The sequence below is a fragment of the Sapajus apella genome, unplaced genomic scaffold, assembly GCF_009761245.1.
Source record: "Sapajus apella isolate SASKATOON/1434 unplaced genomic scaffold, GSC_monkey_1.0 scaffold12, whole genome shotgun sequence".
NCBI lineage: Eukaryota > Metazoa > Chordata > Mammalia > Primates > Cebidae > Sapajus > Sapajus apella.
This window is the reverse complement of record NW_022436952.1, coordinates 6,927,601-6,939,730: the sequence shown is the minus strand read 5'-3', so window position 1 is coordinate 6,939,730 and position 12,130 is coordinate 6,927,601. Positions and strand designations below refer to the sequence as shown.

General features: G+C 52.0%; 3 protein-coding genes across 3 annotated transcripts; 2 read left to right on the top strand and 1 right to left on the bottom strand.

Annotated features, from left to right (window-relative positions):
* Nucleotides 1–3,169: 3,169 nt before the first annotated feature.
* HOXB13 (homeobox B13) lies at nt 3,170–6,251 on the top strand. The gene is made up of 2 exons (XM_032279899.1): nt 3,170–4,310; nt 5,276–6,251. The coding sequence occupies exons 1-2, from the start codon at nt 3,710–3,712 to the stop codon at nt 5,527–5,529; spliced, it is 855 nt and encodes a 284-aa protein (XP_032135790.1). The 5' UTR covers nt 3,170–3,709; the 3' UTR covers nt 5,530–6,251.
* A 1,532-nt stretch (nt 6,252–7,783) lies between these two features.
* On the bottom strand, nt 7,784–9,459 carry PRAC2 (PRAC2 small nuclear protein). The gene is given in 2 exon segments (XM_032279901.1): nt 7,784–8,218; nt 8,778–9,459. Coding segments are annotated over 2 exon segments (489 nt in total). The 5' UTR covers nt 8,845–9,459; the 3' UTR covers nt 7,784–7,796.
* Nucleotides 9,460–9,501: 42 nt separating this feature from the next.
* On the top strand, nt 9,502–10,732 carry PRAC1 (PRAC1 small nuclear protein). Its single transcript, XM_032279360.1, has 2 exons — nt 9,502–10,238; nt 10,658–10,732. The coding sequence occupies exons 1-2, from the start codon at nt 10,164–10,166 to the stop codon at nt 10,730–10,732; spliced, it is 150 nt and encodes a 49-aa protein (XP_032135251.1). The 5' UTR covers nt 9,502–10,163.
* Nucleotides 10,733–12,130: the final 1,398 nt, after the last annotated feature.

The following is a 12,130-nucleotide window of genomic DNA, read 5'->3' as shown; positions in this document are numbered from 1 at the left end:
AAAAAAATAGCTGGGCCATGGTGGCACACACCTGTAATTCCAGCTACTCTGAAGGCTGAGGCATGAGAATCACTTGAACCCAGGAGATGGAGGTGGCAGTGGGCTGAGATTGTGCCACTGCACTCTATCCTGGGTGACAGAGTGAGACCCTGTCTTAAAATAAAATAAAATAAAATAAAATAAAAATGAGACCCAGAACTGTTCCCTGTGATCTGGCAGATGCTAAATAAAATTGTAAAGCAAATGAAACAAGCACCGTGTAATTTATTTGTATTGAAATGCATGTTCACAGGTCTCCCTCACAGCTGGTGACCGTCTCCCCACTTCCCCCAAGTTTAAGTTGACCATCTTCGCATTCCGAAACACTGCAGTTACATGCGCTTAGCCACTTATTTCAATGAACATGGATAAGAACACTATATATCCAAAAGAACAGTTTCAGGAAGTGTTGCAATGAATTAAAATTTTTGTTTTTAATTGTTTTTTTTTCTTAAAATTTGAGATATAGCTGATATACAATAAACTGCAGAAATCCCAAGTGTACGGCTTGATGAATTTTCAAGGTGAGCCAAGTCTTGTAACTAGCATCCAAATTGAGATGGAGAATATTTCTAGCACCCCAGAAGGCTTCTTTATGTCCTTTGCCAGTCAGGAGACCTCTCCCCATGGCAATCTCTATTCTGACCTCTATCACTATGTCATAATTTTGCTTGTCCTTGCACTGTATGGAAATGTAGAAATTGAATCATACAAAAGCTACTCTTTTGTGTCTGGCTTTTTCATCCACATATCTGTGATTCATCAATGTTGTGTGTAGTAGTTGTTTATTCTTTTTCAAATGGCCATGTAGTACTTCATTGTTTAATTGTAGCATGCTTTCTTTACTCACACTACTGTTGATAGACATTTGGGTTGTTTCTAGTTTTGAGCTAAGCTACTATGTTTTGGTTTCGTTTTGAGATGGAGTATCCCTATTATCCCTATGTTGCTCAGGTTGGTCTTTTTTTTTTTTTTTTTTTTTTTTTTTTTTTTAGACAAGTCTTGCTCTGTCACCCAGGCTGGAGTGCAGGGGTGCAATCTCGGCTCACTGCAACCTCCGCCTTCCAAGTTCAAGCGATTCTCCTACGTCAGCCTCCCGAGTAGCTGGGATTACAGGTGCCCACCATCACACTTGGCTTTTTTTTAATTTTAATTTTTAGTAGAGACGGGGGTTTCACCATGTTGGCCAGGCTGGTCTCGAACTCCTGACCTCAAGTGATCTGCCCCCCTTGGCCTCCCACAGTGCTGGAATTACAGACCTGAGCCACCGCACCTGGCCCCAGGCTAGTCTTGAACATCCGGGCTCAAGGGATCCTGCCACCTCTGCTAGGATTAGTAGCTAGGATCACAGGCATGCGCTGCCATGGGTGGCTTTGAGCACCTATGGATAAAGGTGCTGTGGACCTACAAGTACATGCCTTTTGATGGGTATAAGCATTCATTTCTGTTGGGTTTATGCCCAGAAATGGAATTACTGGGTCATAGGGCATGACTATGATTATTATTTTTTTAAATTTAGGGATCTATTAATGCCTCTACTATACAAGCATGAATAAATGTGTGTGTGTGTGTTTGCCTAGTGGAAGCTAAAACTGTGGACATGCCCTATGTATCTATCATCTACCAAGTAAAAACTGGTGAAAAATTCTTAGTCTTTAGGTAAAAATCTGGATATTTCTGCAGTTCATAATTAGACAAGCAAGAAACTCTGGTGAGAAACTGTAAAGCACTGAAGAGACATTTCCTCCCTTTGCTTCCATACTGTTTTTAAATGCAATAAAATATAGTGAAGAGTTTGTGCTTGGTGTCTTCAATTGTCGCAATGTTCATTAGGAGTGATGTACACTACAGTCTATGGGCCTTTTCCCACAAACTGGCTCAAGTTCAAGGTCAGGTTGGTGACAGGCTATGATTAAGCCCACACAGTGTTTAGGGTAATCCATTCTATATAATTGCCAAGACCCTCGTGTAGAATGGAAAATTTTCTGTCTTCTTCAGAAAAACTGGGAGTTCTAGAAAAAGCAGACAGAGGGATTTAATTTGGGAGGGGTAGTAAAGGAAGCAGAAAACCACTAAGATTTGTGAAACAAACTGTTTGATTCTTCTGAATTGCACTGCGCAATAGGCCCCAATAGAGGGGCCTCAAGCAATTCTGCCAGTGGTTGGGGCTTCCCCTCCCATTCCCTTTTCCTTCTAAGGAAGTTTAAAGCTTGGAGGAGGCAGATAGGGGTCTTGGGCTTTCTGGTCACTCAGCTTGGGTGGGAGTGTGCCAGCATCAGGGAGAGTTTCCTGGGCCCCGAGCAGACCCTCAGGAGAGGACTGCAGGGCAGGGAGACCGCCATCCCCACACAGGCGTCTGTACTCTTGGGGTCCAGAACTCCCACAGCTGGTTTCTGGCAGTCAGCCAGGCCTGGCTTCCTCAGACTTCTTACATCCCCAAAAAGCGGGGGAAAGTGACTCTTTTTTCTTTCTCTTTTCCGACTGGCATTTCGGGATTTTATAAGATTTTGTCCCATCCCCTCTGTCAACTTCTTTCCCTCTTTGTGTTGCTCCTCCTGGGTCTCACCTCTCCCTCTCCCAGTCCCCCTTCAAGTCCTGTGGGTCTCTGTCCCTCCGTGCGTCTTTCCCCGCACTTAAAGGGAAACCCAGATCCTTTAACGGGCCACTCTAGAGGCTCCATTTCCCCTTCGGGTCCAGACGTGGAGTGTCCTGGGCTCCATCCAGATGGCGCGTCTTCTACGTTTGCATTCGTGTCTCTGGCCTCCTCCCTCAGCCTCACCCGAATCAGGGCCTCCAGAGCATTCTGGGCAGTAGCGGGTCCCTGGGCAAGGAGCGTCCCGGGCACCTCCTTGGGGGCCGGAGCAGCTCATTCCAGGACATCTGGGACAGGAAAGGTACCGGGAATGAACCGGGGTGCTAGTACCCAGGACCAAAAGCCAGGGGCTGCCAGAAATACCCATTAACTCGCAATTCCCAGCCTCCTCTTAAACAGGCTCATTCCCGGGTTCTCCTTTGAGACCGGGAGCGGCCTCCCAGCCCCATCCCCGACTCCCCCTCCCCCCTCAGGAGATGGACACTTTATAGGGAGAGCTTTTTATTCTCTCTTTAAACCTGCCAAAGCGCAGGAGACGGAGAGCCGGGGAGGGAGAGGAGAAGGAGGTGGGGCCCGGCCCCTCGTCCCCTCTCCCTCCGCCCACCACGCCTCCCCTCCCCCCGGACGTGGAACTGGGACTCTGCAAACTGGAAAGCAGCGAAAGGACACCTCCTTCCTTTTCTCTCGTGTTGTTTTTAAGAGCAATGAGAGAGACATTGGTATGAGAGAAGAGTGGAGAGGGAAAAGAAGAGAGAAAGGGAGAAAAGAGAGACAGGAGAGAGAGAAAGAGCAAGAGAGAGAGAAACAGAGAAAGAAAAAATAGGCTGGGATAAAGTATTTCAGCAGTTTCTGCCTTTGGGGTTTTATTAGCTTCTCGCCCCCAGGCCGCGGCCAATCAGCGCGCGTGCCCGGGCCCTGCGTCTCTTGCGTCAGGACGGCCGTGCTGAGCGAATGCAGCGCCCTGCGAGCTAGGAGCGATTTAAAACGCTTTGGATTCCCCGGGCCTGGGTGGGGAGAGCGAGCTGGGTGCCCCCTAGATTCCCCACCCCTGCACCCCATGAGCCGACCCTCGGCTCCATGGAGCCCGGCAATTATGCCACCTTGGACGGAGCCAAGGATATCGAAGGCTTGCTGGGAGCGGGAGGGGGGCGGAATCTGGTCGCCCACTCCCCTCTGACCAGCCACCCAGCGGCGCCTACGCTGATGCCTGCCGTCAACTATGCCCCTTTGGATCTGCCAGGCTCTGCGGAGCCGCCAAAGCAATGCCACCCATGCTCCGGGGTGCCGCAGCGGGCGTCTCCAGCTCCCGTGCCTTATGGCTACTTTGGAGGCGGGTACTACTCCTGCCGAGTGTCCCGGAGCTCGCTGAAACCCTGTGCCCAGGCGGCCACCCTGGCTGCCTACCCTGCGGAGACTCCCACGGCTGGGGAAGAGTACCCCAGCCGCCCCACTGAGTTTGCCTTCTATCCGGGATACCCGGGAACCTACCAGCCTATGGCCAGTTACCTGGACGTGTCTGTGGTGCAGACCCTGGGTGCTCCTGGGGAGCCGCGACATGAATCCCTGTTGCCCGTGGACAGTTACCAGTCCTGGGCCCTCGCCGGTGGCTGGAACAGCCAGATGTGTTGCCAGGGAGAACAGAACCCACCAGGTCCCTTCTGGAAGGCAGCATTTACAGGTAATCTCTATTGCTCTGGGTTCCCTTGCCTCTGAGCCTGGGTTTGTGGATCCCACTGGCACTTCCCTGGGAGGAGGAGGAGGGAGACTTGGGGCTGGTGAGGATGAACTTGGTGCTCCTCCCTTGGTTATTAGGACTCTGAGGGAGGGTTTGGCAGCTGGAATGCCTGGATGGAGTCAATGTGAGGGGCCTGAGCTGGGTGCCATCTGAAGCCTGAGGGCCACCTCACTTCTCCGGGAGACCCTGGGACCAGCCTTTCAATACGTCTGGGAGGTTTGGATCTCTTTGCTGTTGAGTAGGGATCAGGGTGTCCCTACCCAGCACAATTCTGGACTAATTCTACACAAAGGCTAAATAACTCTCAATTCGGTGAGTGGGGAGTGGATGTGGGAGATGCTAAAAAGGTATTGGGTGTTCTGTAGAGAATATAACCCGTCACTTTCTATTAGATGAGTTTTCCAATTTCTAAAGAAAAATTTAGGTTTCCTGCAGCCATGACATAGGTGTGTGCATTGGAATGGGTGAGAGAGAGAGTGTATGTGTGTGTGTGTGTGTGCACACGCGCGTGTGTATGCGCATGTATTGGGAGTGGGGACAGAAATGTGTTTCCAGAATTTGCCTGTAGAATCTACAAGAGTGGCCAAGAGTCTGGAAATGCATGAAGAGTGGACACGTGATGGTGGGCAAAGGCCTGTGTGTGGTGTGTGGGTGTGTTTGCAGACTCTCGGGTGTGAGAGCCATGATGGGTGAAGGTGGCCAGCAGGAGCCACGGCTGAGCGGTGGTGAGAGAATAAGCCAGAAGCTGGGTTGTCCTTGTGTGCTTTGGAGGAACAGGATCGAATGTACACCTGTAGGGTGACCTGGGTGCACCTGTGGGATGACTTAGTTTGGGGCTTGCAGGGCCTGGGTCTGCCTGGGTGGGGATCTGACCGTGCCTTTTTCTCCCTCCCTTTCCTGCTGCACAGACTCCAGCGGGCAGCACCCTCCTGACGCCTGCGCCTTTCGTCGCGGCCGCAAGAAACGCATTCCGTATAGCAAGGGGCAGTTGCGGGAGCTGGAGCGGGAGTATGCGGCAAGCAAGTTCATCACCAAGGACAAGAGGCGCAAGATCTCAGCTGCCACCAGCCTCTCGGAGCGCCAGATCACCATCTGGTTTCAGAACCGCCGGGTCAAAGAGAAGAAGGTTCTCGCCAAGGTGAAGAACAGCGCTACCCCTTGAGAGATCTTCCTGCCTGGGTGGGAGGAGGGAAAGCAGGGGTGTCCTGGGGAGAACAGGAACCTGTCAAGCCCAGGCTGGGGCCAAGGACTCTGCTGAGAGGCCTCTAGAGACAACATCCTTCCCAGGCCACTGGCTCCTGGACTGTTCCTTAGGAGTGGCCTGGGTACCCAGTATGTGCTGGAAGAGGGAAGCCCCATGTGACAGCCCATTCCACCAGGGTTCCCAAAGAACCTGTTGCAGTCATAATCATTCATCTTGACAGTGGCGATAATCACTATAACCAGTACTAGCTGCCATGATCGTTAGCCTCATATTTTCTATCTAGAGCTCTGTAGAGCACTTTAGAAACTGCTTCCATGACTTGAGCTGATTATGAATAAACTTGGAAGGCGATCCCTTTGCAGGGAAGCTTTCTCTCAGACCCCCTTCCGTTTACACCCCCCATGTTGGTACCAGCAGGAAGACTGAGGACAGGAGAAAGGGCAGGTTCGCTTGTGTGGCTGTGATGTCCATTTAGCATTTTTCTCGGATGACAGCTGGGCAGGTAGACAATTGTAGAGGCTGCCTCTTCCTCCCTCCTTGTCCACCCCATAGGTTGTACCCACTGGTCTCAGAAGTCCCCATCCTTAACTCTTAGATTTTCTCCCATCATGTGAAAATGAAGCGAGCAGGCTGCCCCTAGTCAGTCCTTCCTTCCAGAGAAAAAGCGGTCTGAGAAAATGCCTGGATAATTCACCATTCATTTCCTCCCCAAAACTCATCATTTTCCTTTAATATTTCTGGTGGTTCTGACCAAAGCAGGTCATGGTTTGTTGGGCATTTGGGAGCCCAGTGAAGTAGATGTTTGTGGCCTGGCATACTCAGCTCTCCCAGGCACAAACAGCAGTTGCAGAAAAAGAGTAGTGTTCTTTGCTACCCTCAGGCAGCCCCAGACAATAGGGCAGGAGAGAAAACCAGAAAATGGCCTCTTCACTACTCATTTTCTGCTCTGCCTCCCCCTGACATCCAGAGGAGCTTTCAGGCCAGGGAGAGGGGGCAGGCCCTTTTGCAGTTGAAAGAGCAGCCGTTGGTGGAAGAGCAAAGACCCAGGCCCAGGAACCCCAGGCTGCTGATGGGACAGTGGCTGTGGACTTCATTTCCTTTTCATTTTGTCCTGGCTCCCTCCAGTACCCTGAATCCCAGGTGGGTGGAGGGCAGAGTGGTGCTAACCCTGTTTTCCCCAGTCCACGTAGAAAGATACACAGTGCAGAATTATGGAAGCTGGAGACAGACGGGCTCTGAGACGGACATGGGGGCCTCTGCCCCTGTGCCCATTCTCTGATGTCGTGTACTTGGGCTCAGTGGCCGGTGGGACTCATTGCCGGAAAGCCAGCAGGTTCATGCTGGGCCTTCCTGTACCCTAGGCCAGGGGTGGGGGTCCTGCAGACACTTTCTTCACAATTGAGTGCACAAGCCCGAAGCCTGGAGAACGCGCAGAACCGAAGTTTAGAGCAGCAGGCCCGCAGCGAGCAGTCAGCGGTGGGCTGCGGCCGCCACTACCTCAGGGACCTTTCCCTCCCGATCCAGCTCTCCAAGAAACCCCGAGGCGGCCAAGGGATTCGAGTGTTTACGGCCTGCGGTCGGGTGGGATTCAGCTCCTCTCCCGGGAAGGAGTGAGGGTGGGAAGTGACTTAGACTCCTACAGATCTATTTACCAAAGAGGAGCCTGGACTGAGGGACATGGCCAAAGAGTGAGTGAATGGGGACTGGGGGGTCGGGGGAAGAGGACGAGGAGGAGGAAGAGGAGGTCGATTATCTGATTTAAAAAATCTTCCAAGCCCAGTTTAAGGGCTCGGTTACATGCACCGCTCAGAGGAGGTCACTTTCTGCCCTCCGCGTCCTCCTTCAAGCGAAGCCCATGTGGATAGCTTTTAATATCTCAGGTTCTTGCTCCTCTGTCTCTATAAGCCCAAACCGGACCAATGCTCAGGCAAGCAAACCCCTCCCTCGCCAACTTCGGAAGTGGAGAGTTCGGAACTTCGAGAGTTCAGTGTAGATGGGCCTGTGGGGGAGGGGGCGAGATAGATGAGGGGGAGCGGCGTGGTGTGGGGTGCCCCCTTGGAGAGAGGGAAAAGGCCACAAGAGGGGCTGCCATCTCCACTAACGAAGATGGCCCTGGTAGAGTTAGAGGTCTGGGACCTCTGCTATCAGGAACTTAAACTTAAGGCGCTTCTCTGTTTTTCGCTCGCAATAAATTCAGAGCAAACAAAAGATGTGGAATCTTAGATTTATTCCACCAGCGTGTTAGGATCATTAAAAAGACAAGGGCGCCCCCTCCCGGGAGAGGCTCGCCACTCCGGGAGAACCTGCGGGCAGGCTTTCAACCCCCGCGGAGCTACCTGCTTTCCGCAGCCTGGAGCCTCGGGGTACTGGGCTGCGTGTGGGGGCCTCAGGACCCGATGTCGCCTGCCATTCGGCCAGGGCATCGGGAGATGCATTGGTCCAGCCCCCAAGAGACCCAGGAAGAAGGCAAGGAGGTTCGGAACAAGCGATCTCTAATGGAAGAAGGAGGTCCGGCTCCGGGAGCCAGGCCGCGGCGCCATCCGCCCTCCGTCCTTGTCTTCGTTTGTAATATATTTATCTTCCACACCATAACAATTCGCGGTAGACGCCCCCCGACCTTTTTTTTTTCGATTTGTTTGTATAGAACCTGTGCGAAAAATACTTAATTTCGTTTTGTATTAAGCCCTTTTATTGAGAATCCCTACCCAAACAATTTTAGTCTCCCACCTATCCCTGACCCACCACATTGAAATCTCTCTCATTTGCGTTTAAATCACAACAAAATCCACACACCTACACTTGCCTGCAGCTATTTACTTTTAAATAAGGGCCATGTTAAGCTACAGGAGGAAATGTTATGCTTACCATTCGGACAAACGTGTGAACACATGTCACAATAGATGAATCCAGACAACATTGTCACAAATAAACGCAGAGGCACACACACATACTCCGGAAAACAAGCAGGGCGTCTTTTCACCAACAAGGCGCAATTGTACTCTGAGCTGCGTCCCAGACGTTTCCCCTCCCTCGGAGCCAAACACCACCTCCCGCAGCGAGTCTCTCGGCAGGCGGGGAAACAGGATCGGAGGGTCGCGTCTACGCGGGCTCCAGGCCCGAAATCACTTCCAACTCCAAAGCAGGTGGATTTCATTAGGCCTCCAGAAGTCAAATAAAGGAGTCGTGGCGAAATGCGTAAACACTACCTCCGGAAGCTCTTTTGAAATCTCGGTTCCAGCATCCGAAACGCAGAGAGCGAACCTGAGGCTCCATCTTTCGGGTTTTACTCCGGCTGAGGAGCGCTTCCGGGGACCCTGCAAGGCCGCCGCCGGCCGAGCATCCGCTCCGCCTTCTGCACGCGATCCCTACTCCAAGTAGTAGTTCCAGGGCCGGAAGCTGGAAAGCCCCCGAAGCAGGAAAAAGCCCAGTCCAGGCCCCCCAGTTCTCGGGAGCAGCTCCGGCTTTCCTCCCCCAACCCGAAGCAAACTTCTCTTCCCTGCAGCTCCCCTCCTCCCCTTCATTAAAGTTGTATTCAAGGTTCTAAGTGCTGTACTCTAGTTTTCCTTCAGGGGAGACTCTGTGACCCCCAGCCCCCAGAACCCCGCCCTGTCTAATAGAAACCTCGGAACTACAACCGCGAATTAAATAAATGAACTCGTTACCGTAAACTTGCAATAAAGCCCGGAGGCGACTGCTGCGGAGGGGGCAAAAGGAGGTTTCATTGTTTTTGAAGTTTATACCATTCTCACCCTCCCGAACAGTCGCCCTCCAGGAAAGAGGGGAGAAAGCTCTGGAGCGGCCCTGGGCCTCTCGCACACCAGCAGGACACCCCGCCCCTCCCCCCCAGGCGCTGGCCTGGGCCTGCGACAGATTTAAAACATCCAATGGGGAACCGCTGCCAGCCTTTCTTCCTCTCTCCCTACTAGTTAGTTCTGTGTAGAGGGGATGAAGGGGAGGGGACGAAGTAATCGGGGGGAGAGTGAAAGAAAGAATTCTGCTGTTACCCCTCTCCTCCCCTAAATTGCCCCCCAACTGGGAGGGTCACAGGGGGCAGCAAAAGAGTTTAATCGCCCTCAGAATAATGCTGGCGCCCAGCCTGGGGGGAGGGTCAGGGACTTTGTCATTGAACTTGAAGTTCCAGGCTGGTGGCCTCCACCACTCCCATCCCCACTTTCCTAAAAGTTTTATGGGAAGAGGGAGGAAGATGAGGGGAAGAGGGGATACCTCTGGCCTCGGGAAAGAGGGAGGAAACCAATCGGGGGAGGAAGGGCCACAGCAACCAGGAGCTCCAGGGGAGATTAGGAGGTTTGCTGGGAGTCCAGGAAGCCTGGGGCTGCTGGGAGGAAACGCTCCAGCCTTCGCCCGGACTTGTAGCTATGAGGTGGGGAGCTACCAACCGCAGGCCTTCTCACTGAGCCCCGCCCCAGACTCTACAGGAACAGGGGCATCCAGTGCTCTGCTCCCGTCCTTCCTCTCTCCACCTAAGGTGTGCTAGCAGAGAGCCCCTGGGAGGCTGAAACCTTCAGGCGGATGCCTGCCTGCCAGCTCAGGCAAGCTGGATTCTGATCCCCACCTTTGCAGAGAGAGCAGCGATGTTGTGCGCCCATTTCTCAGACCAAGGACCGGCCCATTTCACTACTTCCAAGAGTGCTTTTCTCTCTAATAAGGTAAACTAGCTGATCCGTGGGCCAAGGGCATTACCAGTGGATCTCTCAGTATGGTAGCTGCTTTAGGAGGCCCTGGAAGGGGTTCTCCCAGGAATTTGGGGGCCTTCAGAGGTTTTGGCAAACAAAGGAAGGGCGAGCAGTAGGTTCTCACCAATACCACCTGGCGGGAGCACCTCCTCACTGGTTCCTGGAGAGACCGGCAGCCAACCTGGGCAGAAAGGGAGTTTGCAGCTCGCAGGACCTGCAGGGCATGGGCAGGGGAGAGGCTTGGGGGTGGGAACTAGCACCCGATGTAAGGTCTCCCGCAAGACTTAATGTCTGTCTCCAATCGGATGGAGTCCTGGCAAAAGCAAAATTAATATCGTTAATATTATTATTATTGAAAAGCATAATATTTTACAAAACACCTACTTTGAAAGCTGGGCAAGACCAAGCGTGGTGGCTCAGCCTGTAATCCCAGAACTTTAGGAGGCCAAGGCAGGCAGATCCCTTGAGCCCAGGAGTTTGAGACCAGCCTGGGCAATGTAGCAAGACCCCTGTCTCTATTTATATAATAATTTTTTTTTTGTAAAAAGAAACTGGGTGAAAGTTAACAGTGATTTTAACTTTTTTTTTTTTCTAACTCATCCTTAAAGAAAAAACTCTGGCCCTTAAAAAAATAAAAACGGGCCAGGAACACTGGCTCATGGCTGTAATCCCAGTACTTTGGAAGGCTGAGGTGGGCAGATCACTTGAGGTCAGGAGTTTGAGATCAGCCTGGCCAACATAGTGAAACCTGTCTCTATTAAAGATACAAAAATTAGCTGGGAATTGTGGCTCATGTCTGTAATCCCAGCTACTCAGGAGGCTGAGGCACAAGAATTGCTTGAACCTGGGAGGTGGAGGTTTCAGTGAGCCGAGATTATGCCACTGCACTGCAGCCTGAGTGACAGAGCAAGACTCGATCTCCAAAAAAAAAAAAAAAAAAAAAAAAGTAACAATTGCACCTTTTTCTCTGGGCTCTGCGTTTCTTCTCCCCTTTCCGGCACCCTATCAGAAGCTGTGTAGGATCCATGCCACAGCAGGCATGTGTGTGCACAGGGGCTCTGGGTCCAGCACGGAAGCAGACTGGGGCCACATGCCCACATCTCCAGCCAGCCACTGACACTGCCAAGTCATTGGTGTTGGGGTGGGCACAGTAATGCACAAAAAAGCTCAGGACTCACCTAACTTTCTGAGCTGGCTCCTTCCCTGCCAGTGACCCTCCCATACTGACAAAACCCACAACTAAGTGAGCACTTTATAACCTAAAGAAATTGAGACTAAGAGGGCAACTTACTTGATCAGTGTCACAGTGCCACAGTGACCCAGTGGCAGAGCCTAGGTCTCAAAGCAGGAGCTCTTAACCTTTACCACCAGCTGATAAAATAGAAAGCTCAGTGGCTCCTCCACTGTCAACATACCTCTCCCCACAAGGCCCTTCAGACACTGACAAGCACCTATTTCCATCCGGAGTCACCCAGCTGAGATCACACACGTACACCCAAATGCCCTAGACCCAGCCCCTCCTCAGGCACTGGACAGATCCTCATATATGCAAATACAGGGGATTAAACATATGTGGACATTTATATCAACGAGCTATTCATTTACCGAGTTCCACTAGGGGTGGAAGGCAGGAGGAAAGAGATGGAAACATGCTCTCCCTTCCGACGAGGCCTGACTCCTATTAGCTGGTAGATCTTGGGTCTGCAGCTTCCCTGTATGTGACCTGAGGCCAGAGGACTGTATTCCATGACCAAATGACTGCAATCAGAACAAATGCGGAACAGGATGGGGAACAGGGAATGAGAGTTGAGAGATTCTCACACACACACACACACACACACACACACACACACACACACACACAC

Bases quoted from the DNA above. Each gene is read 5' to 3' on its own strand.
- HOXB13 (XM_032279899.1), top strand. From the start codon at position 3,710: ATGGAGCCCGGCAATTATGCCACCTTGGACGGAGCCAAGGATATCGAA. The intron at 4,311-5,275 runs GTAATCTCTATT...CCTGCTGCACAG, and splicing joins CTGGAAGGCAGCATTTACAG to ACTCCAGCGGGCAGCACCCT.
- PRAC1 (XM_032279360.1), top strand. From the start codon at position 10,164: ATGTTGTGCGCCCATTTCTCAGACCAAGGACCGGCCCATTTCACTACT. The intron at 10,239-10,657 runs GTAAACTAGCTG...CTACTTTGAAAG, and splicing joins GTGCTTTTCTCTCTAATAAG to CTGGGCAAGACCAAGCGTGG.